Source organism: Dermacentor andersoni, chromosome 2 (genome assembly GCF_023375885.2).
Source record: "Dermacentor andersoni chromosome 2, qqDerAnde1_hic_scaffold, whole genome shotgun sequence".
Classification (NCBI taxonomy): Eukaryota; Metazoa; Arthropoda; class Arachnida; order Ixodida; family Ixodidae; genus Dermacentor; species Dermacentor andersoni.
Window position 1 is genome coordinate 62,603,379 of NC_092815.1, and position 25,914 is coordinate 62,629,292.

The following is a 25,914-nucleotide window of genomic DNA, read 5'->3' on the forward strand; positions in this document are numbered from 1 at the left end:
ACAGGCCGCCATTGGAATCTGAACCTGGCAACGTTTAACGTTAGAACGCTATCTAGTGAGGCGAGTCTAGCAGGGTTATTGGAGGAATTAGAGGGTAGTAAATGGGATATAATAGGGCTCAGTGAGGTTAGGAGGACAAAAGAAGCATATACAGTGCTAAAAAGCGGGCATGTACTGTGTTATCGGGGCTTAGCGGAGAGACGAGAACTAGGAGTCGGATTCCTGATTAATAAGGAAATAGCTGGTAACATACAGGAATTCTATAGCATTAACGAGAGGGTGGCATGTCTTGTTGTGAAACTTAATAACAGGTACAAAATGAAGGTTGTACAGGTCTACGCTCCTACATCTAGTCATGATGACCAGGAAGTCGAAAGCTTTTATGAAGACGTAGAATCGGCGATGGGTAAAGTCAAAACTAAATACACTATACTGATGGGCGACTTCAATGCCAGGGTAGGCAAGAAGCAGGCTGGAGACAAGTCAGTGGGGGAATATGGCATAGGCTCTAGGAATAGCAGAGGAGAATTATTAGTAGAGTTTGCAGAACAGAATAATATGCGTATAATGAATACCTTTTTCCGCAAGCGGGTTAGCCGGAAGTGGACGTGGAGGAGCCCGAATGGTGAGACTAGAAATGAAATCGACTTCATACTCTGCGCGAACCCTGGCATCATTCAAGATGTAGACGTGCTCGGCAAGGTACGCTGCAGTGACCACAGGATGGTAAGAACTCGAATTAGCCTAGACTTGAGGAGGGAACGAAAGAAACTGGTACACAAGAAGCCAATCAATGAGTTAGCGGTAAGAGGGAAACTAGAGGAATTCCGGATCAAACTACAGAACAGGTATTCGGCTTTAACTCAGGAAGAGGACCTTAGTGTTGAAGCAATGAACGACAATCTCATGGGCATCATTAAGGAGTGCGCAATAGAAGTCGGTGGTAACGCCGTTAGACAGGAAACCAGTAAGCTATCGCAGGAGACGAAAGATCTGATCAAGAAACGCCAATGTATGAAAGCCTCTAATCCTACAGCTAGAATAGAACTGGCAGAACTTTCTAAGTTAATCAACAAGCGTAAGACAGCGGACATCAGGAACTATAATATGGATAGAATTGAACAGGCTCTCAAGAACGGAGGAAGCCTAAAAACAGTGAAGAAGAAACTAGGAATAGGCAAGAATCAGATGTGTGCGTTAAGAGACAAAGCCGGCAACATCGTTACTAATATGGACGAGATAGTTCAAGTGGCTGAGGAGTTCTATAGAGATTTATACAGTACCAGTGGCACCCACGACGATAGTGGAAGAGAGAATAGCCTAGAGGAATTCGAAATCCCACAGGTAACGCCAGAAGAAGTACAGAAAGCCTTAGGAGCTAGGCAAAGGGGGAAGGCAGCTGGGGAGGATCAGGTAACAGCAGATTTGTTGAAGGATGGTGGTCAGATTGTTCTAGAGAAACTGGCCACCCTGTATACGCAATGCCTCATAACCTCGAGCGTACCGGAATCTTGGAAGAACGCTAACATAATCCTAATCCATAAGAAAGGGGACGCCAAAGACTTGAAAAATTATAGACCGATCAGCTTACTGTCCGTTGCCTACAAAGTATTTACTAAGGTAATCGCAAATAGAATCAGGAACACCTTAGACTTCTGTCAACCAAAGGACCAGGCAGGATTCCGTAAAGGCTACTCAACAATAGACCATATTCACACTATCAATCAAGTGATAGAGAAATGTGCAGAATATAACCAACCCTTATATATAGCTTTCATTGATTACGAGAAGGCGTTTGATTCAGTCGAAACCTCAGCAGTCATGGAGGCATTACGGAATCAGGGTGTAGATGAGCCATATGTAAAAATACTGGAAGATATCTATAGCGGCTCCACAGCCACCGTAGTCCTCCACAAAGAAAGCAACAAAATCCCTATAAAGAAAGGCGTCAGACAGGGAGATACGATATCTCCAATGCTATTCACAGCATGTTTACAGGAGGTATTCAGAGGCCTGGAGTGGGAAGAATTGGGGATAAATGTTGATGGAGAATACCTTAGCAACTTGCGATTCGCTGATGATATTGCCTTGCTTAGTAACTCAGGAGACCAATTGCAATGCATGCTCACTGACCTGGAGAGGCAAAGCAGAAGGGTGGGTCTGAAAATTAATCTGCAGAAAACTAAAGTACTGTTTAACAGTCTCGGAAGAGAACAGCAGTTTACGATAGGTAGCGAAACACTGGAAGTGGTAAGGGAATACATCTACTTAGGGCAGGTAGTGACCACGGATCCGGATCATGAGACTGAAATAACCCGAAGAATAAGAATGGGTTGGGGTGCGTTTGGCAGGCATTCTCAAATCATGAACAGTAGGTTGCCACTATCCCTCAAAAGGAAAGTGTACAACAGCTGTGTGTTACCAGTACTCACATATGGGGCAGAAACCTGGAGGCTTACGAAAAGGGTTCTGCTGAAATTGAGAACGACGCAACGAGCTATGGAAAGAAGAATGATGGGTGTAACGTTAAGGGATAAGAAAAGAGCAGATTGGGTGAGGCAACAAACGCGGGTAAACGACATCTTAGTTGAAATCAAGAAAAAGAAATGGGCATGGGCCGGACATGTAATGAGGAGGGTGAGATAACCGATGGTCACTAAGAGCTACGGACTGGATTCCAAGAGAAGGGAAGCGTAGCAGGGGGCGGCAGAAAGTTAGGTGGGCAGATGACATTAAGACGTTTGCAGGGACAACATGGCCACAATTAGTACATGACCGGGGTAGTTGGAGAAGTATGGGAGAGGCCTTTGCCCTGCAGTGGGCGTAACTAGGCTGATGATGATGATGATGATGATGATGACACACACACATAAAACGGCGCAGAACGAGTTCGTCGTGTCTGCAATCAGCAATCTATCCCAAGCCCTGTGAAGAGCCCGTTTTTATAACAGATTCAAGTTTTTTTTACGCATACGGTTGTGTAACTTATCGTGCAGTTCCGCATGATGATAAATATGCCACCGCGTGCAGTAAAGCGAGATAATGTTTTGAAGCCCACACATCATACAAGTTATAGCTGGGGAGAGGTGAAGAAGGTGAAAAGAATTCAGGATTTTCTCCACTTGAAAAGTATTTGTTGCGTAACTTTTCTTCTCAAGCGGTCTCATAAGTGCATACTCTGCATGAGCTAGCTCTTTACACTCGTGCATGTACTGAAAACGTATTAAATCTTCGAGTTTTGCTAAGATAACCCGTTTAAGAAATGCTAATAAAAGGACATTTCCCCCTACAACATAACAGCGTGCAGATAATTAGACCTGACATGAATTGAGGTACAAGCACCTGATCGCAAACTTATTCTTGAATGGAATCAGACAGGAGGCAACAAAACACGGACAGAAGCAGTGAAGAGGACATTTGACTAGATACATGTGTTTCCTGTGAAGCGCTCATACTTTTTTTCAGAACAGATAAAGTAACAGTTTGTGGGCCCAAACTAAATTGAACATGTCCCAGAGTGACCTTTGAGATAACTGTGAGCATAAAATGTGCAGAATAAAGTTTTTCATACCATGAATAAAGTTTTTCATACCATAACATACCACTAAATGTGAATATAATTCAATGTTCTTGTATACGTCAGTACTGCAAGGCACTGTGAAGTCGTGGTTGCTGTTCCAAGGCATTCGTGAAGGCGCGTCTATCACGCACACGCGGGACGCCTTATCTTGCGCTTGCGTTGAAGAATGACACAACTGCCACCGAGGCAACACTATTGCTAGGGCATATAGCGGGAGACCTAACGCTGCCCAAAGAGGAAAAAAAAACATTTGCCTAGTGAATAATTTCCCCGGTCTTGAGTCGCTATTAATGCGAAAACATACATTTATCTCCGCAGCCGTACGGCATGCCATCCGCGCTCATAGAGACACGTCTGGCGCTGACTGGAGAAAAAAAGTGCTTGTGAGAACGAAATGCACACTTGAGCATTGCGGCCCTCATAACCAGCCCCCAAGGCGCCCCTCGGGTGTCGTTTGCGACTTCTCCGCAGAGGCCATCACACGTTCATTAGTCGTCAGTACAGCTCGCGCATGTTCTAAGCAGCAGAGATCATTTCGGCAGTCACTACGACTATCGCCACGCACGTTACGCTTTCTCCACACATTGGGAGCATTAAGCGCGCGGGCTCTAAGTACTAGCGCACGAAGAGAAGCACGCACGCTATGCCGCCATACAGTGCGGTATTCACGAAGTGCGCCTAAGGCTAGCTCAACTCTTCGGGATCTTTGCGATCTAAAAGTTGGCGGTGCGCGCTGCTCCTTTGGCGAAATCATTTGTCCGCCAACAATTATCCTTCGTGGCACTGCCCCGCGTCTTGGCAGTGCGTGCTGGTGGCGGCTGCCGCTCAACGACGATGTTGTCCAGACTGCGCTGTAGCCTGCTCGTCGTGCCTGTATGTAGTCCGTACGGCGGTCTCCGACTCTAGCCGCTGCGCCGCCCCCGTGAGGGCCACGCAGCGGGGGAGAAAGAAAGATCAACGCCATGAATCTAAGATAAGAGATGCGTCAAGCTCGCGTGCTTCCGCATATGCATACTCGCGAGCGCCCCGCTCCCCCCCCCCCCCCACCCCACCCAGAACCCAGTAAGTGGAGCTAGGCTACTAACGAACGCTGACGACAAAACCGAATTAGGCTATACTGCATCTGCAGAGTGATAATGCACTCGGGCTGCCGCTGAATGGAAAATGAAATGGAAAATAAGGGGTGCGGGAGGCCGAGTCACTCCAACTTGAATTGGTGAATACGTGAGTGGCCTGATAAGTAGTTATCGGTAACACAACCACAGCCTCCTTGAGCTTGAGCAGTTTGAGCAGGTGAAACGACAACTGGCGATTGCAGTGGCGTTTGCTTTAAATTAAAGCTTGTGCGGCATTTAGTTCAAGTTTTTCGTGTACCATCTAGCACCGCCGTTGAAGAAGGAATAAGATCCTGTAGATGTTATAAAGGAGGCATTCAGTGACAAATGGACGCTGCGTGTGCGGCGTCGACGGGGTAAACGTTTCTACTCCTGCCAAGAGAGTTTGGAAGAAGAAAACTAAAAAAAAAAATATTGTGGCGTTGAATCGTATATTTTGTTGTAGTTTGCCACAGTAATCATAGGGTCACAAGGAATTACCGTTCCTAATCCTATGTTTTCCGCTAGGCAGGAAAACTTTAAGCACAACGAGCAGCATGCTGAGCGACAAATTGAGCTTGCTGATTTGCCCTATAACCAAGTAAAATAATGCAAACACTCGCTACCGCCACTTCCCGTCTAAAGAAAAACGACAAACGGCTTGGAGAAGCACCCATCTCTTTCTTTCTTTCTCCTTTTCTTTTTCTTGGCTACTGCCTTTCCCTGCTGAGTAAGGGGAGGTTGCAGATTCGATCGCGGCCACGGCGTTCGCATTGCGACAGGAGCGTTTAAGAACGCTCGACTATAGCTATATTAAGGTGTGCGATCAGGAAACCCAGGTGGTAAAAATTGTTGTAATCTGGAGTCCCCCACTACGGTGCGTCTCCTACTATATCGTTGTTTTGGCACGTAAAACCAGGATAATTAATTGATTGTGAATGCGGAAAAAATTCTCTCTCTCTCTCTCTCTCTCTCTCTATATATATATATATATATATATATATGTATATTATACATGTACACAACTGACGCAGTTGCACTTCACTCCTCGAAGAGGCAGGACGTGTGCCGAGACAGCTACAGAACAACTCTTTGCAATGTGGTGAACATGGTTTAAGTCGCGGATCCAGGACCTCAAAGAAGGGAGACGTTGACCGCTAGAATGCTGATGAATTTTTTTTACCAGTACCACACTACCATAAGAGACACACTGCAAATTTCGGTGACGAGCGCGTCCCGTAATTTCATCGACATCCTCAGCTAAAAGATGCACGACCACAGTTTCTATAAATTGTGGCCATGTGACAGGGAAAACATACCAAATGTCTCGGAGCGGTGGCTTCCGCGTGGGAACTTCCTAAGGATGTTTCATTCCACCTCTTTAGGCATATATCTCTGTGCCCTATTTAATTGGTCAACGCTTCTGTTCTAAAACCAAACATCAAAAATAAGTGTGTATATATATACATATATATACGCAGGAAAGAGACGGCGAACTTGACTGTACTCTGACGAAGGCTGGTCCACCAGCCGAAAACGTTAAGTAAAAGAAGTCTTCCAGAAAGTTCGTCGTCTCTTTCCTGCGTATGTTACGTCGGGTCCTGCGTGCTGAACTTTGAAGAAAACCACTATATATATATATATATATATATATATATATATATATATATATATATATATATATATATATGTGTGTGTGTGTGTGTGTGTGTGTGTGTGTGTGTGTGTGTGTGTGTGTGTGTGTGTGTGTGTGTGTGTGTGTGCGCGCGCGCGGAACCACCCCAATCATGCCTCATGAATCGACGACAGGTGATATTTGTGTTGTAGTCTTTCCTTAACAGCGGTCCTTGACTTTTGCTCAACAGCCCTGGCGTGTAGGATACCTGAGCACTCTTTCAAGTGATGCTGTGAAAGCAGCGCGAGAGCACCTCAGCTTTCTTCATGTCGAATTCCGCGATACGAAGTAGTAGTTTTCTGTAACGCTAATACTGTGCACACGTTTACCTTTGTTGACCGCAGACTTTCTCGCCTAGTACATATGATGTTATTAATATGCTGTACGCACATATGTTTGCTGTGAAAAATATTAGCGCATTTGAAGCCGCACCGTGGGCAGATGATAAGATATTCTGAGAATATTCGTATCTATCAACCTATCTGCTTTTTTTATTCGCTTGCTTTCAGAGAGTGCAACCATGTCCCACACGATCTGGTCGAAGGAAACTTGGACTTGGGGACGGAACTCATGGGTGAGAGGCAGCCGCCGTTTTGGTCTGCTGGAAATGTAAACTATTTCCGGAGGCTTTTTAGAAGTAAAGCACGCTATCCGTCGTAAACGCAGTGACGCAAGAAAACATTGCGCGAGCAAAGGAATCAAGAAAGACAAAATAACGCAGGGACTCACAGTTGTGAGTTATCGCCCTTGGTCGTTGTGTCCTTCTTCGTCCTCTTGCTTACTATGCTCTTCTTGGCCATCATGAAGAAACTCGCCTGAGTTTCAATTTTATGAAGTGTAACAGCTGCTATCTCGTTAAAAAACAAAAGTACAATGTTACTTTACATTACACAATCGTTTTGTTTTATGTGAACGAAAGAATCCCAACAGTGGGTACGAGAGAAAATAAAGCAGGAAATTATTAGTTTGAGTGAAAGCACAGTCAAAAGCAGAAGATAAAGAGACGAGTTAAGGCGTTAGCTCACACTGCCACTCGATTAGCATGCCTGTTATTGTGCATCGTCTCTTCACTCAGGGCAGCACTGGGGAGTAGCTTTGGCTTTGTTTCCTGTTCTCCTCAGTTTTTATGAGCATGTGAGCCTGTCATCAAAATGTATGGCAGGGAAGTCCTCAGAACGTAGGAAGTTCTGTTACACTTCAGGACAGTGCAAATGCCGTCACAGGGCGCGGTTAAACCTAACCCTAAAAAGAGCCAGGAACAGTGATTTTGTTGCTTAGAAGCCTCAGTTGCCTCAGTGAGCAGACCTTCAATATAGCTACTGGCGTAGTTCATCTGATAAAGCTATGCAGGTAGGAATATACGAGCACTTTATTTGAACCTGTGTGTGTAATTTGCTCCCTTTTCTGGTATCAGTCTGTTTCACAGATTATATTTTGTGTCGTGTTCACCCAGTGCGCCACAGCTCGAAAAGGAGATTGTGTCTGACTTTGCTCGCAACAAAATTATATACAGGGTGCGCTTTTTTTTTCAGCTGCCCCCAATTTTTCAAAGATTGCCTATGGCAGATAACACTATTCGAACCCTTCACCTAAATTAATCGATGAGGCGGCCATTACTTCTACAAGAAATCAGATGTTCATTTGAGTAAATAATGTACTTATGCTAATTAACTGTATACGTAGGGCTACATGTTTCAATCTACGAATTATAGCCGCTTAGTTAGCCTGGCGTATCCACTTGGAACGAATTCTCTGGGTAGGACCAGTTCCGAGATAATAATTTGCAGTGTCCGTCAAAATGCATTGGTGTTTCAGTTACTTTTCTGCTTCAATGCATAAAACAGCGGTTTCTTAAAAATGTATTTAATAATTAATTAATTAATTATGGGGTTTTACGTGCCAAAACCACTTTCTGATTATGAGGCACGCCGTAGTGGAGGACTCCGGAAATTTTGACCACCTGGGGTTCTTTAACGTGCACCTAAATGTAAGTACACGGGTGTTTTCGCATTTCGCCCCCATCGAAATGCGGCCGCCGTGTCCGGGATTCGATCCCGCGACCTCGTGCTCAGCAGCCCAACACCATAGCCACTGAGCAACCACGGCGGGTAAAAAGTATTTAGAACGCCATTGCATTTCGTCGGACATATTGAAAATTGATATCTCGGAAGGGGTGCTGTGCAGGGCATTCATTTTAAGTAGATACGGCGTGCGAACTCAGCCGCTCTAATTCATAGATTAACATATGTGGCTTAATGTAATTAATTGAAAGAATAATTAGACTAATTATGTTAAGTTTTCAATTGCACATTTTGATTTCTCGTAGAAGTAATGGCCGCTTCAACGAGTAATTTAGATCGAGGTTTGAAATTGAGCCATCTGCCATAGGCAATTTTTAAAAAAATGTATGCAGCTAAAGAAAAACACACACCCGGCATTATCTTACATTCGAACTAGAATCCGACGTTACCATGTCTGGAGGTTGTCGTAAGTGATACTTTACGAATTTCCTGAGGTATTTTACTCTCAGAAATTCAATTAGGTCCATAAAGCACTTGCGCCAGGTGGAGGGCGCACAACAAGCGGCAGCTGGAAGGATTTGTGTTCGAGTTTCCACGTAACAGAACTATGTTTTCTCGTGTATTCGAATTATTATCCGACGCTATCCCGTCTACAGGTTAAGCGTAAGTCATAATTTTGCGATTTCTTTAAAGCATTTTACTTGCAAAAATTGAATTACTTCAATAACTCAACTGCGCTAGGCCTACGAGAATGATTACACATGCTGCACTTCCACAGACGTGCGTGAGTGCGCGCGTGATCTACGTCGCTTATAGAGGCGGTGTTGTGGTGGTGGTACTTGTCTAACGTCCACACCTGCTTTTCTGTACATCCAATTACACACGTTGTAAAGGCAGCGGATTTATTTTTACTCTAAATCTGTGTTGGACATAACTTGGATGAATAAAGCTCCCAGTTGAGACGCGCATTGAAAACTCGCTGCGGCTCAGATGCTATAGTTTCCAGAAAGAAATAGGTTTGGGCATGTTGGTTATTCATCGTAAAGCAAGTAACCTAGCGCAGTAAGGAGGTGGGATAAGTCGAGAGAGGACAAAAACTAACATTCTACAAAGATTTTTTGCGGATCCCGAGAATATATATCCACCCATCTGAAACTGCAAGAAAAACAAAGATACACTGCCACGTACAGACTATGTCAAGAGTTCAAGCTCTTTCCTTGACAAAGCCGCTGACGGCCAACTGACGCAATCATCTCATTACCCGTGCAATCTCGGTAGCTTCTACGATTTCCCTGGTTAAGCTATTGCGAGGCCGATATACGATAACAGTCTGATCAAAAAGAGGAAGGCAAGGTGGCTGCGCGTCACATTTTGTTACATTTAGCTGCCAGTTGTACTCTGTAGCAATATTGCTGACTTTCTTGTGGTGCTCTTGCAGACTCACGTTCGAGCACCTGCAGGTCTGACCCTAGCAGTGTATTCCACATGGGAGTAGAATTCTGTAAACAACTCCCTTGTTGCAGGTGACATAAGCGTCTTTGTGCTCGATGGTACAGACTGGCTTGAGCATTCTCATAGGGCAGCTCCACTTGCACAATCTCAAACGCTTATTTGGCGCTGTTGACATTTTGACGCTGGCACGTTGCCCTATGTTTTCAAGATTGTGATAAACGTAGTTAGGGAATCACTGCTGCCTTATCTTCGTATATTTATTCTTTTTTTGTTTCTCCTGTCTTCTGCTCTCTGTTCGTCCCTCATACGCGATTCCGCCTTCCGTCTGCGATGCAGGCTTTCAGCATCTGAGACTATAACGTGCCTCGGATACCCCATTGCCTCCAAGCGTGCCATTTGCCTTTGAAGGCTTTCTACCATGGAATGTCTGGCGCTCTACCAGAGAGCGCCAGACAAGAAATAAAGCACTATATTCCTTTTTAGAAGCTTAGAGTGTGCTGAGCTGTACGGTAAAGGGTGCTTATTGGATGTATGGGCCTAGAGACAATAAGTCCCCTTCGACAATAAGCACCACCACCGCAAGTGACGTACGTCAAGCGCGCACGCACGTATGCGGAAGTGCAGCATAGATCCTCATTCTTCAAGGCCAAATGCCTTATTAAACTAAATGAATGTTTAAAAGTAAATTGCGCCAGAAAGTGCGTAAAGTGCTACTTACACACAACCTAAAAACATGATAGCATGAGATTGTGATTGGATGTATGAGAAAACGTAATTCTGTTACTCAGCAAGTCAAACACAAAGTCCTCTTCCAGCAATCATTTCAGGTCTGTCTGAGGGGTCACGGCCGCTAGATGCCGGCTCTATTTTTTTTTTTTTTTTTTTGTGAGCACCCCACGACAAATCCCGACCAACTAGAGGCTAACTTCCCTGTAAAAGAATATTAAAAGAAAGAACGCGCATTTAGTTATATGGGGCTTCAGATACAACACGCGCTGACCTGGTTACTTATAGCCGGCAAAATGCAAATGTCTATTGTTTCATGTTAAATTCAAGTGTATGATTCGATACACCATTTTTCTCTCGCAGCATTCGACCCGCCGGCAATGATCACGTTCAAGGATCCCCTCTCAATGAAACCAGCACTGAACGGCAGCAACGGTACAATCCTGGGTCTGTCGTCACAGCCGAAGGGACGAGTGCCGTCGCCGTCCTAAGCAGCTGGACCCTCGACTGTGGCGCCAACTGGCACCGCTTCATTCGTCGCCGCCACGTGATGGCAGTGAGACATTGGAAACATGACTTTCGTTATCCGCCTGATCGGCACGACCCTGTCGCCGTCGTCTGAAGATGAGACGGGAAATGCGCAGAAACGATAAAATGTGTTCTACCGTTCGGTCGTCGTCCTCAACGCACCTAGAATGCTCAACGTGGAAGAAAAGAGTGGGTCGTGACATCGACCACGAAGCTACGAGACTCATAGACAATACTCGAAGAAGTGGATAACACTTAAGATTGCCTAACCAATGCCGATAGCAGTACGGACATGTATTTTCCAGTGACTTCTTTGCTGCATGCCTCGCAGCGCAGGTTAACAAGTTTCTTTCCCATAACATTTTTTTTTTCTCGTGAAATGCGCTTGCTTTGTACAAGAGAGTATAGCGCGTACATCAAGGTGCGTTAAAGAAAGATGGAGATCGTTCGCGTCGGTCAAAGGGCCTAGGTATACATGTGAACTGTGGAGTGGGGTTATTTGGTCGATTATCTTTTTGACTCGAGCCGTCGTCAGATGACAGGGCCAGTCAAAACCACTGCTTCGGTCTACGTACTAACGATAGCGCCATGTGCCAGCACTACGACGAGCCGCACCGTCACGCAAGTCTTTCCGGCCAGTTGCTCTGTTAGTTAACATTTCTGCTTCACTTGCAGCTCAAGCCTAACTCCAACAATACCCATGTACATTTAGCCGAGGCATTGGTGTAGTTGGCATATTTTGTTCAGTTCCTTTGGTGTTTCTGCGGGCCCGTCAGCGCAAGCTGTTCCCTGAAAACAGCGTCGCCAACACATTGCTATCAGCATCTGTGAGGGTAATGATTCTTATGTAACTCATTCGCATTTCTCTTAGCATCTGACTGCAGGATTATTTATGTTATTCAGTCATTTGAAAGTGTTCAGTTATTCTGCTCATTGTCAGAAATACTATCTTGTTGGGCTCCCTCATAAAAAAAATACCGAGGTGCTTTTGTTCATGTATTAGGCTGTTTCAGCGATGGAAAATGGGTGGCTATGGAGCGTTTGCGCAGGTCTTAAATGAAATACAGAAAAAAGAACTGAAGACTATTCCACTTTACTGGACTGACCTACTTTACGAAGTCACAATGCACAGCGATTATCAACACACTAACCCTAGTTGGGTCCTGCTATGTCTTGGCTAAATTAAGTGCTACATGAAGGACGAAATGAACACAAGGACGCTTGGCTTCATGAAGTCTCAAATGAAAGGTGTGGTCTTCACTGATAATCAAATTAACGCGCTGGGTTTATGTCACCACCAGTGAATACAGCAAAAAGCATGGAAACCTAGAGATGTTCATCTGGTCAAATGAAATAAACCATGCCATAGCGTGTGGCGCATGCACATTGCCTGCTATAAATGACCGGATCGTAAGTACAACAGGGTCAAGCTTTACGGTCTAGCGAGCCGTACGTTAGTTGTGGCTCTCAGGAGACATGGGGTCACTTGTTAGCCGTCAGCAATTATGAAATTAAAAAGGAAACAGTTGCTATGGGCCTTCAAGGAACATAGACGTAGATTTCAGTCAGCGTGTCAAGATGCCGCAGGAGTTCTCTCTCTCTCACCAGTGTTACCGCGCGTGATTCCGCGGAGGTTTGTTTCCGCTGCACTACAGTTCGTACGATTCTTCGTCATGGCCTCATGGACATCCCTGTTGTAATCCCCTTTACAAAGAAGTGATATGCACGTCCACAAAAGGGAACTCCTGGTTTGCCTCACAAAGGGAAGAAAGAAACCTATTTTCGTCGCTTGTGTACTCACCTTCGGAGCGTCTTACACCACATTTCCCCACCCTCTATTCAAATTTTGTCACTTGGGTCGCGCTCCTCTTCAAGCCATCATCGCCGGAGCGAGCCTACTACCCTCGTGCTTGAGCACAACTGAAAAGGCGTCCAGTGAAGCTCCCTCTAGGCCCGGTGGTCTATGACGGGCAACATTGTGGAAGAGCAGTATGCACTCGTACTGCGCCAGGTACTGCCTGGAAACATGGCCAGAGGCTATGAAGCAAGCTGTGCGCACGACTTGTACATAACATGAAGCGAGCGTCGCGGCTGGCAAAGACGGCTTGTGCGTGCCTGGGTGTGTGTTTGTGTACCGGCGTCCATCCGTGTGCGTGTCCCTCTTGTGAGCGTGAGCGAGTGTTTCCTGTCTGTGGGACCAAACCTGAAGGAGAGATTTACTGCCGTTGCCACGCGCGCTGAAGGTTTCGTCATTCAATATGGCGACGTAATTGTTTTACAATAAAGTGGTCATTCTGCTGCTCTCTCGCGATTCCGACTGACTCACACTTATGTCTGCTAGTGTACGTTATTTAGTTGCCATGGCGGCGGGAACAAGCCAGGTACTGTGGTCAGAGAGAAGTTTGCTCCGCCGTTCACGAAATTGCCTGCTACCACTATTCAGGAAATTTCTCTTAGATAAGAACACTTCTTTAGTGGCTGCCATTCGGATCCTCGCCGCTCACTATTGTGGTAGTAGCGACAAAGAAATATTTTCCGTGGTGATGGTAAGTTGCGGATAGAACTTGTGAAAGAAGTTGCGGGAATACAGGCTGAAGATAAATGTTCACACATTAGTTGTTACGCTACAGCGTTACGTGACAACAGTTTGTCAAAGTGCGATATCAGAAATAAAAATTTGGAGTACGCTTAACCTTCGCCTCTAAGAGTAAAACGCAATAACACTCAAATATCCCTCAGTTCTCCTCCCGTTTCCTGGGAATAACAGCTTATATAACCATAATGTTTACCGGGAAACGCTGGCAGCGAACGCTGTGCACGAAGGTGAGCTTTGTGGTTCTTTGTTTTGATGTTGAGCAAGGAACCGAGGGGGCCGCGCCGCTCCTACTAAGACAGCCCTGAAGCGGCAGCTGGAAAACGCTTGTGTTATTGTGGAGTTTGGAGTTTGTGTTTGAGCTACCGCGTAAGAGAATTACGTTTTCTCGCATATTAAAATTACAATCTTACGCTATCATGGAATTCAATTAGTTCAGTAACTTCTCTGCGCTACACAGAGGGCCTGCGTAGTTGGATATGCGTGTTTGGAAATGATTCTTCCCAAAACGACGGTCGACGCTGGACGCCGACGCCGGATTGTTTGTGATACGGGACCGTTATCGCTATAGCGTTAACATTACACAGAAAAAAATACATGGCTAGCAAAGCAGAAGGATTCTTCCAAATGAAATACTTTTTGGATTTTAGATAATACTGTAGCTAACAATGTTAAGTTTTATACCTCATGCTGATATATTTTTCAGCCGTTAACTATAGTTGAATGAACATAATTTCTTCGAGGTATCTTACAGGTTCGACTTGTCTGCAAAATCAATCTGCGACCGTATATTGGAGACACCGAGCAGATAAACACACCTTGGGCCGTCGTCACCTTGTGGGATCTAACGCGTTCCTCGGCGAGAATAATGCTTCTTAATCGCGCCGCCGCTGCATTGCTTTAAATATACGGTGTATCACCTCAACCTTTGCCACTACAGCTTTTCTGGGGCCTTCTTATCTAAAATTATAGTTATGCAATTCAGAATAGCACGCACTCCTCAACGTTTGCTCAGAATACGAATGTTAAAGCGCATGAACGATTACTCGGAGTACTGCACAAAGTTAAGCAGCTGTACAATATAGACGGCGAATAGATGCCGATGTTAGCCGGCGGTGACATGGCACCACTAACACGAGAAAGCTAGCAGTATTACTTGCCCTTGGTTATCTCAATGCCGGCTTGCGGCTGCCATATGCACTGTAGAGTAGCGCGACGTCACGGTGGTTGAGAAAACCATGAAGAGAGTGAATCAGAGGTATACAGAGGATTTTCATGTATAGTGAAATAAACTCGACTATCCGCTGTAAACACATTCGTGTGGCCAATTCTGTCAACGGCGGAACATGTGCGCCGAAATATCTCACCTTCTAAATGTCGCTGAGGGAGAAACTTCGCAAGATGCTGGCTGACAGCGGCTGAGGGGAGTAATCGAAAGGTATCAAACAGTAACAATGGGATCCACATTATCGACCGACTGAACACTAAATGTCTCCTGGCATGGCAGGGTCTGTTTTATTATTTAAGATAATGGCAGTGCATTTGAGACAAATTAAGAATCATGCGCTCATGGTGCTTCCGTTTCAGTCATATGCTATAAAGAATTTGTGTTTTGACGGGTATTTGAGCGCGCCTATCGTAAACTGAATGCAGTGACGTCGGGTGTTTACTAACGTTCTGTATCCCGCTATGCGACCAGTATGTGCTCTCTATCTCACAGCTTCTATTTAACCGCCTCCCTTTTACTAACCCTATCCACTCCGTCGAACCCACTTATTCCCAGTCTCTCCCATCCAAAGCGATGCTCGAAGCGATGATTGAATTCCAAATGAACTCAATTTCTTTCTGCCAGCAGAAGAAGATAACAGCGATTATGAGTGGGTGCTGGAACAGAGATGTTAGGCTACTCGCACTTGTAAATCATACACCACTGCTGATTGCAATACTCCTCAGAGAAATCAGTAGGTCATTTAGCGACGGATATAGAATCAAAACGATAGATGCGTAGTCGCAATGCAAGGAGAACAACGATGAGAGAGACAAAGAAAAGAAGGAGAAAGAGCCGAATTTGCAGGCAAGGATTTTGTCAAGAGTGAAGAAACGTAATAAGTATAGATGAAAGGCAAAAACAAAGATCAATCCAGCAAGCTTTCGTTGTCTGGCATTCACTGTGACAGAGCTTCCGTCTTTCGCACAACTTTGATTCTGTTATTTATTTCGCAAGTGCCAAAGCAGGCACCCCTTAATAAAGGATACCGGCACCTCGACTATGTTATCTTCATTCTCAGGTTGATTCCGAAGGAATGCTGCTATAGCGACCGGGAGGAAGGCGCAGTGAGGTTTCGCATTCCTCTGCACTGTTGTCTCGGAGACGTACATTTTTCCCTTTTATGAGTTGCTGAAGCTTTTGGTTAGGACTCGTTACCACTGCTACTGCCCTGCTTTCTTGTCACGAAACAACGGTCGGGAAGAAGCAGTTTGGCATTGCTTGGGAATCCAGCTGGAGCAGCCCAGGTTTCAAGCTTAGACGAGTAGGAAGGGGAGTCACGCGGCTGCAGCGATGATAAATCAGCAGTGAACCCTAAACCAACTGCTGACGAGGGAGATTCACGTAAAGTGTTTGTTTCGTCATTGTATTTTCATAGAGTAGTGAAAGTCTTTCGAAAGAGCTGTGATGGGTGAAACTATCTAAACTCAAGAGTATACAGGAATATTTTTTTAGTTGACGGGTCTCATAAGCGAATAATAATATGACTTCTTTTCATTTGATGAGGGTATTCTTTTCGAATAAGCTGGTGCCGAGACCTGTGGCGGTGACGTTGGATGAACTTTAGGAAATCAGGCGCGTGGCATGGCAGCAGGTGGCCCATCAAGCATTCGTTATCGCTTATTTTTTTTAAATGGTGCAACTTTATTTATCTATATGGGTAGAAATATAGAGTGACAAGCACCGAAAGAAGCAATACATCAACGTCTGTCGGGGTTCTTCAAGCAATACGGAGGGAAGCACGACAGGAAGTTAGTTCCATCCAGAATGCAACAATCTTAAGACAACACTATTGAAAGGGCCCATAAATATGGGGCCGAATTCACAAATTTTCTTGTTGATAAGTCCTTTTTAGCATTGGCCGGCCACCTTCGCAAATATAATGACCAGCATCAGGATTAGCTGGAATTTTCTATTACTAACAACTTTAATGTGGCATATTTTGTAAATACGGCCCCTGGCAAATACAATAAAAGCTACATCCGAAAAAACTGAGCACGCGTAAGTATAGCATAGTAAAAAAGAGCTTTTATACATCCGCATTTGAGCACGTAATATTCCCAGCGTAAGTGGGGAACGCGTCGTCGACACGAAGCTGAAACTTTCTCCTCCCCTTTTGACGCTTGAATACTCATTATGTTTGCGTACACAATTCCGCATTGGTTACTCTAAAGGTGTCGTTTACGTGAAGTCTATCGACTGGTGCTTTTCAGCAGTGTCATTCCAACTATAATTTTAGATGACATAATAAGGTGAATATTTTCTTTCACTTTTCACATATGTTTATCTCAGCAAGGTTCCACTGAAAATTGTCCGTTAGCGAAGTGACAACTAAAGCTAAAGCAGGGGCTTTTGATACATTTGAATAAGTTCACTACCTACGATGACTAGATATAACGTACATTGTTTTACACGAAATATCGGATTTCTTAATGGACGGTTATATGACAAAGCGAGAGAGAGATATACTACTTCAAGAAAGTGAAAACGAGCCAAAGTAGTGGGATGGTGGGATTAGATGAGCTACGCAAAGATGAAGAAGCTTGTCGCTTGGCCCACAAAACTAAAACCCTTGAATAAAAGCAAGCTGGTGATCAACGTATCATTGCGCTCATTTAATAAGACATTGCAGTATTATCACCGGTAACTTCTAACAAGGCAACTGTAGATACCTTTCATAGCATGCTCGATAACTGGCTACATTGTTGTTGTTTTTTAGCACATCCATACAGACGAGAAGCAAACACACCCAGACATGCTCTTTCTTGTGGGCACACTGTCAAGCTTCTGGTGACATTGACCGTTATTTGTTAGAATATCCTGAATTGGATATAGAACAAAATGCGTTATTATGCAAACTAAAACGCAGAATGGCTGCACACACAAACGCGAGTGCAATATTGTTCCTGCCTCAACGCTGGTTATTTATGAAAGAACTATTTCAGGTACCCCTCAATTTCTTGCGTGATACTTAGCTATAGTGTGAATCGTGAACCGTTGGAGCGGCCAAAGCAGGTTGAGGTGTGACAGATGGTGTACAGCCTGATGCGCTCAGGTTACGCCACAAGTCTTTTCTGTGTTTATAACGACGTTATCAGACTCTACTGTATTACACAAGTAGCGCTCGGGCAAACGATTACTGGCAACGATTGCAAGTCTAGGTTCTCCTGCAGCAAGCAACATTCCTCCTCCTTCTTCTCCCCTTCGGAACAGGCCAAAAGTACTGGGCTATTACAGAATTGATAAATTCTAGGAGGTGAAAAGCATGCCTATAGATTAGCAAGTATACTTCTGATAGTGCCACTTTTTTTTTCTCGCTATAAATGGCTAGCAACAAGTGACCTAAGTCTACGTTCTTGTAAAGTACTCTGACATCATTACAGTAGCGCCCAAAGTCACTGACAAAGTTAAGTTCTTTAAGCAATTCAGTTACCGTGGCAACACTCATGCTGCTGTAGACGTACAGCGTGAAATGCCTGACACGCAATGGCGCCATCAGGAAGTGCCAACGTAGTTAGAAAGAAGAAACCAAACACTATCGAACCACTGGCTTAACGAATGGCGTTTCAAGCCACCTTAAATGTGTAACTTCAGACGGAGACTGAGATGGCCTGGAGTGGATACTTATGTAATTACAAGTGCCTTAAAGTGAGCCAGCGGAGCTTTGGTAAGCCACGTATGAGTAGAGCGTCATTGGTCCTTCAAAAAGTGCGCACTCATACATATGCTCCCTTCTTGACTACAGAAGCTTTGCAAAACAAAGGCACGAATGGTGAATCAACCTACCTTCAAATTAGGCCAACCTTGTTTCGAGTTTGCCGACAGTGCACAGGGGGAAATATTATTCAGTTTCTGACGGAGCGGCAGACTGCTTCTAGCGTACCAGGAACCTCTGGAACCGGTCGATTCAGTGGGTCGTCTTCTTTCTAAGGAGCAATCGGAGAGATCGATAAAGGCACGCTGCGGCTTAGGCATGCTAACCGCAAATCGGATTAAGGGGCCCTTTCGTCCCCAGCTGGAGACAGTTGAATACCCTCCGCACTATACCACGATAGATAATTTGTCCTTACTTAGATTTCATGTTTCTTTCTTCCCTCATTATGTACCAGCCAGGCTCTTTGGCCGTGATGCTCGCTCACGTCTATCATTCACCTTCAGGCATTTTTATCGTTGTGCCCACTGCTGTTTTCTTGTCCTCGATGCTCCTAAGAGCTGATTGCCTCACAATATGCCCTTCTAAAGGACGATCACAGAGGATATATCAGACTGTAATCGAGGATTTCTGTATATCAGCAGGAAGCTTGAGTAAAAGAGCTGAAAATCCAGACAATATTCGACAGCAACTGCACTTGTCATTACTTTTTATTCTGCATTTCTGGCAGAAAACGTAATGTTACACCTTCACTACCAGGGAAATTAACAGACGCCACGCTGGCCGTTTAACAAGTGGATTATTTACTATACCGATGACTGCAAGACATTTAGAACTTTTCATTGACATCCATGAATTGGACCGGAGTTTCGCAAACACCGGTGTGTGCAAGCCAGTCTGCTTAAATTCCTTGCTTGTCCTTGCATTCATCTCAAGGACACATCACTTGTAAAACCGCAAGAGGCAGAGAATGAGACAAAAAAGGCAGAGAGGTTAACCGGATTGCACGTGGTCTGCTATTCTGCATTGGGAAAAGGTAAAAGGAGAAGTGATGCATGCGTATACACACAGCCGTGCCCTCCCATACCACAACATGACGGGTTCGGAAATTTATTTATTTATTTATATATTTAATTATTTAATTTATTTATTTATTTATTTATTTATTTATTTATTTATTTATTTATTTATTTATTTATTTATTTATACATACTGCAGCCTCGATGAGGCTATGGCAGGAGTGGGATGAACAACATACAAACATTTATAAACAAGCTTGGGTGAATTGTTTCAGTCGTAGTGAACGGATGTTGCCCAGTAATGAATTCCAGACTTCAAATGTTGATAGAAAAAAGCTGTGTTTATAGAAATGAGTGCGGGAAAAAAAAGGTTGAGATATTTAGAGCGTGGTCACTCCTCCTTGTTGAGGGTTTGGAAAATGTCAAATAGTTCTCTAGAGAGGTGAAACGAGGGTAATTGATTAACATGTGAAGGAATTTTAGGCATGCAAGTTTGCGACGACACTATGCAAGAGGAGTGGGACCAAATAGGGAAACAGAGTTACACGGCGAAAAGACCTTGTCATGTCCCATAAAAACAAAACGCACTGCCTTATTTTGCACTGATTCTAGTTTTTAGACGTCACAGTGCCTGTGTGGATTCGATACAACGCAGCCATATTCGAGGACGGGGAGAATGAGGGTTTTTACGTAAGAAGTTTACTTTCTTGAGCGACGAGACGCAGCGTACGATGTAAGTAACCTAGACTTTTAAGGGCCTTGCTACAGGTGACAACTATCTGTTTCGGCCACGAAAAATTGTATATTAGTAGGATATATAAATATTTGAATTCAACCATTCTATCTAAAGTAATATTATTAAACGGATAGCCAAAGAAGGAAGGGCATGAACGTCGTGTAAAGGAAATGGAGATAGTTTTGGAAAAGTTGATATTTATTTGCCCTGCTTTGGACCAGTTACAGAAGTCAGTGAAGGAATTGTTAAAAACATGATCAGTTCGAAATTTCATTCTATGATATAAAACGCAATCGACTGCGAAAAGGAATGTATTAACGGAGGTGTGCAGGGGCAGATTATTAATATAAAGCAGGAATAAAAGAGGACCCAATACTGAGCATTGGGGAACTCCGATTGAAACAGGCATCCAAGGTAAGATGGTATAGTTTAAACTTACATATTGTGAGCGCTGGGAAAGAAAGTTCAATATCCAGCCAACCAAGGATGAATTTTTTTTTTATAGCGATAAGCTTGTGCATAAGTTGAGGGTGTGAGAGAGTGTTGAAGGCCTTGCAAAGTCTATAAAAATAGCATCAATCTGGTCATCTATGTCTAAAGAGCTGCTGGTGTTGTGAACGAATTCTGTCCGTTGTGTTATATATTGCTGTGGTTAGATATAATTTGGTTAGTTTAAACAAATTTCATAATATGTTTAAAGATAATGTGTTCGAGTAATTTACATTAATGTGCTGTTAAACAAATGGGCCTATACTTAGATAACAATTGAACGTTACCTGACTTAAATAAGGGGAGAATTAAAAGTTTCCACGAAGGAGGGAGGGTGGCGGTTGAGAGAGATTTTCTAAAGATAATTCTTAGAATATCTGCTGCACCAAAGAGAGCATCAAATGAGAAAAACAGTCGGCATACCGTCAAGACCACACGACTTCCTCGTGTCTAAGTTTAGGATTAAGTTAAGTACATCCTCAGGAGACAGTGATACGTCGTCGATTGGAGTGCATGGTTCAGAATCAAAAACAGGGATTACCGAGTTATCAGTCGTAAAGACAGAGTAGAACGAAATGTTAAAAGAAGAAGGTATTGTCTTGGTACCAGAAACTGCAACATTGTTGATTATGAACGTGTCCGAGGATGACCTAGGTAGCAAGATAGCTTTCCAAAATTTACGGGGACTAGTCTTCATTAATTGCGGCAAGGTTACCTTGTAATAATTTTGTTGCAGCAATTATTTAAAACAAAGTTCCTTTTTAGCGCTATGGAACTGCCTGAGTTTGTGTTGCATGAGTTTTGAGAGCGTTTTGATCGACGTAATCTGGCCACACGACGTGATAAACGCAAAAGTTCCCTAATCATCCCATGGCCAAACCATCAGCGCGGTTAAAGTCAGGAAATGTGCTGTTGATATAGCGGGATTTAGGGACTATTCCTGTTTTTCAAATTAAGACAGCATTATGGTCACATATCCCATCAATAACATCGCATTCATAGTCAGAATTAAGAAGAGATGTAGTAAGAACGACAAGATCAAGGACTGAAGTTTGCCGAATGAAATGCTGAACAATCTGGTGCAGGCTAGAGGACAATGAACAAACTCCCGCCCTACAGCTACTTCATGTCCGCTCATTTTCATAGAAAATCAATCAACACCAGGAGCAATCAAATTGCCGATGCAGATAACGTTGGATGAAGAAATAGCACAACTATGCAAAAATTCACTTAAGCTGTGTAAATGCTCACTATTAGAACCAGGCAGACGATTAACGACGCCTATAACCAAAGACATATTTTCAAGTTGAACTTTACACCACGAAGACTCAGTATCAGGTGGGGCAGAAAGTACAGAAAAGTGAAGGTGAGATTGAACAAATAGAGCAACACCGCTTCCTCTCCCGATTTTTCTGTCTCCCCGAACCGCTTTTAAGCGAGGGCGGGTCCCTTCAGAATCATGCACACGTTCATATAACCAGCTCTCTTTCACAACAATATGCGGCGACTAAGACAAGACGAAAAAAAGGAATTTAGAAAAATTGCTGACAAAGCTTTTTGCATTAACGCTTAAAATGGAACGCTTATTGCCAGTACCGTGAAGTCAATGAGATTTGCCTTAGGAAGTGTTTCGGCAGGTTTAGTTGAGCTAACAGATGATCTGACGAGAGTATTGGATGTTCTGTCCAAATCGTCTCGTACCCTGTCAATAAATACATCATCAACTCGAAGTTGGACAGATGAGCCACTATCCCTCTGAGTGCAGGACTCTTCCCAGTGCTTCTTGCGAATATTGCGTACCTGAGGTGAAAAGTCTTCTGAAACACGAAAGCTAGTGTTTTTAAGTTTGTAGCAATTCTTCAGCACCAGCACTTGATCCTGAAAATCAAGGAGCTTCATAATAACGGGACGTGACCGGCCTCTATATTATTGGTGAGTCTGACACCTTTCGATATGCGGACATGCGATCTTAAGAGTGTTCTGGAACCACTTAGCAATGTTAGAAGAAAGTTCCTCATAATTCTCGTTAGGGCCCTCGCTGGGACTATGTACAATAACGTTGTTTCTACGCGACGTGTTTTCTAAATTGTCGTTTCCGCAAGAGAGAGTTGGGATAGGGTTTTTTCATTGCTGGATTTGAGTGCGTAGGTTGTCATTAGAAGCGTGCGCACAACTAGACGTTGAGGGTGACTCCAGAGAAGATACACGAGCTTCCAAAGTCTCAAACCTTGTGTTGACAGAGGATTGAAGCATTTTGATTTCAGCAATATCCTAAGCCAGTTTCTTCTGGCGGCTTACGAGTTCAAAGAGCATTTTCACTACCTCGGGTTGTTTATCAGCATCGGTCAACCGGGTTTTGGAGTCAGAATCGCGCTGAAGACGAGCGTTGGGACCAGGTTCAACTTCCACATCGCCATTGAATAAAAGCCTGTGGGCAGTATTTAACAGATCAGAATACAAAGAAATATAGACAAAACCATGGTAGCAGTTATGTGGGCGACGGAAAAGCAGCATACATCTGTCATCAGAACGGATGCACCGATAATTAGCAAGGTAACATACCCGCGTGATAAACAGACAACGGATCAACATGGTGCACACGTCGCTGTTGCCTCGCCCACTGACGAAGAGAACTGCCGGGGACGCTTTTACAGCCGTAAACCATGTCGTTGTGGAACTTGGTCTGTAGGGGATTGGATGGTGGATTGTGACGTTATTCTTCTCCAGCGTAGCATGCGGGATATGGGCCGATGAAGCGAGGAGCAAGCTGTCGCTGTTATCCGCAAGGAAGATAGTATAGACCACTCGTTCACCGCCCGGAACATCCATGACACGGAGAGGGAACGATGATAACGCCAAGTGCAGCGTGAGGTCAGAGACATGCGCAGCAGCATTCTCGAACATGGTGGCAGCAAGGTAGCCGGCGAAGTGCGTGAAGATCAAACAGTGGATCAACATGGTACCCAAGCCGCTGTTGCCTCAGTCTTAGAGACGCTATTGGCTACATCGATCAACAGTCACCTGACTGTCGGATACTTTTGTGACGGTGAGCCGTGGTTATTGATAAGATGGGAAATAATAGCTCATATAGGAGGTGTAAAGTGTATAACAGCTGTGTCTTACCAGTACTCACGTACGGGGCAGAAACCTGGAGGCTTACGAAAAGGGTTCTACTTAAATTGAGGACGACGCAACGAGCTATGGAAAGAAAAATGATAGGTGTAACGTTAAGGGATAAGAAAAGAGCAGATTGGGTGAGGGAACAAACGCGCGTTAATGACATCTTAGTTGAAATCAAGAAAAAGAAATGGGCATGGGCAGGACATGTAATGAGGAGGGAAGATAACCGATGGTCATTAAGGGTTACGGACTGGATTCCGAGGGAAGGGAAGCGTAGCAGGGGGCGACAGAAAGTTAGGTGGGCAGATGAGATTAGGAAGTTTGGAGGGTCAACATGGCCACAATTACTACATGACCGGGGTAGTTGGAGAAGTATGGGAGAGGCCTTTGCCCTGCAGTGGGCGTAATCAGGCTGATGATGATGATGAATAGCTCAACGAAGGTCATTCACGGGGGCGCTTGTAGGGCAGCCATTCGCTTCTTCTTCTACCTTTCATTAGCACGTTTTAACAATTTGATACTCAGGGTCATCCATCCAAATGTACACGGTCTTTATAAAGAGTTCCTATCCGAAAAAAGGAGTACCTTCCTACGCGGCTGTTCAAAATGCGCGCACAATGAATTTTCAGTGGCTGTTGGGTCATTGTGGAATCCCTTGCTACGAAAGAGCCGACGAAGCAGCGCGCTTCCACAACTAGCAAGTGTGATTGTGTCATTGTAAGTGCCTGATGAGACAAAGCCAATTCTCATAACTGCTCATCGCAATGAATCAAAAGAATGAAATTTCTTGGAATGCGCCAAGCTGCGACTTGACTCGCTCCATCCTTCACTGTTAGTACAAATCATGGGGTAGCTTGAAGAAACAAAATTATAGCAACAATACTAACAATTTTAATACCGCGTTATTAACCGTTCCCTAAGAGGTTCCAAATTCGTACCTAGGCTTGAGACCGGGAGCTTCCAATTTCACACAGCTGTCCCTAGCTTGGCTGCCACATCGTAGACCAGTGGTGCGATATATCGATCCAAATACAGGCGGAACGCGAGGTATGCGTGACTCTGCTGGCGAGACTGATGATTTGTTTGCACTTAAAATTCCTAGTCGACACCTTTTTATACTGCAGTCGAATGTATTACTTATAGTCTTTATAGGGGGGTGCTGGTTAGTCAGTGTCAGGCCTGACAAGCTAGCAGGAAGGAAATGCGAAGTATGAGATAAAGGGGCTGAGATACAAACAAGAACAAAGCCCGCACATACACTAACTTATACACTCGCGCAAAATGCACTAACACGATAGTCATAATACGCGTAAAGAGAAAGCCGATGATACAATAAACACAAATACACTGCATTTTCGGACCTGTTCCCCACATGTTTCATTACTCACGGCATTTCTCAATTTCTCTCCTTCTGTCTTTCTCGTTCTCATTTTCGCCTATTGAACCTGCTCGATACGTATCCTGGCAATAATAGGTGCTTGAACGGAGGAAAAAGAGAAAGATAATATAGAAAAACCTCAGCGTGCGCTTGCAAACCTGCACCGAGAACAAAACCCGTTTCTCGCGGCGACATTGTGCCGCCCGAGGCATTGTTCTTCGAATCGAAATAGCGATTTCCGATGTACTCTGCACACGCACGTATTCGTGACGGAGATTGCATGGCCAGAACTTATCGCACGTTGCAGCGCCCCATTGGGTGAATCGGTGTTTTCTCTCACCCTTCTCTACTAGTATTCGTAGATGTAAGACTAAATGCCCTATGACCGGCATGCGCTTCTACAGAAAGCGTTCAAATCTGTACAGGTTTAGTTAATAAAGAGTAGGAAAAGATTCATCCTGACAAGTGAATGCCATGTAAGTAATTAGCTCGACAGCATCTAATATCTGCCACAGAGGAAACGCCAAGCACGAGTTTGTCGTGGGCTTATTGGTCGGGGCGTTTCAAGACGTTGTCGGTAACAC

The 25,914-nt window shown here is 44.3% G+C and overlaps 1 protein-coding gene across 3 annotated transcripts in view; it reads left to right on the top strand.

The window, feature by feature from the left end:
• LOC126542216 (synaptogenesis protein syg-2-like) overlaps positions 1 to 13,379 on the top strand; it is a 291,341-nt gene extending 277,962 nt beyond the window's left edge. For 2 of the 3 annotated variants that reach the window (XM_050189174.3, XM_050189175.3), the window contains exons 11-12: positions 6,859 to 6,923; positions 10,912 to 13,379. In XM_050189174.3, coding sequence (XP_050045131.1) covers positions 6,859 to 6,923; positions 10,912 to 11,039 — 193 coding nt within the window. In that variant the 3' untranslated portion in view covers positions 11,040 to 13,379. The remainder of the gene's footprint in view (positions 1 to 6,858; positions 6,924 to 10,911) is intronic. The other variant, XM_055077078.2, reaches the window with a different exon arrangement.
• The last annotated feature ends 12,535 nt before the right edge of the window (positions 13,380 to 25,914 follow it).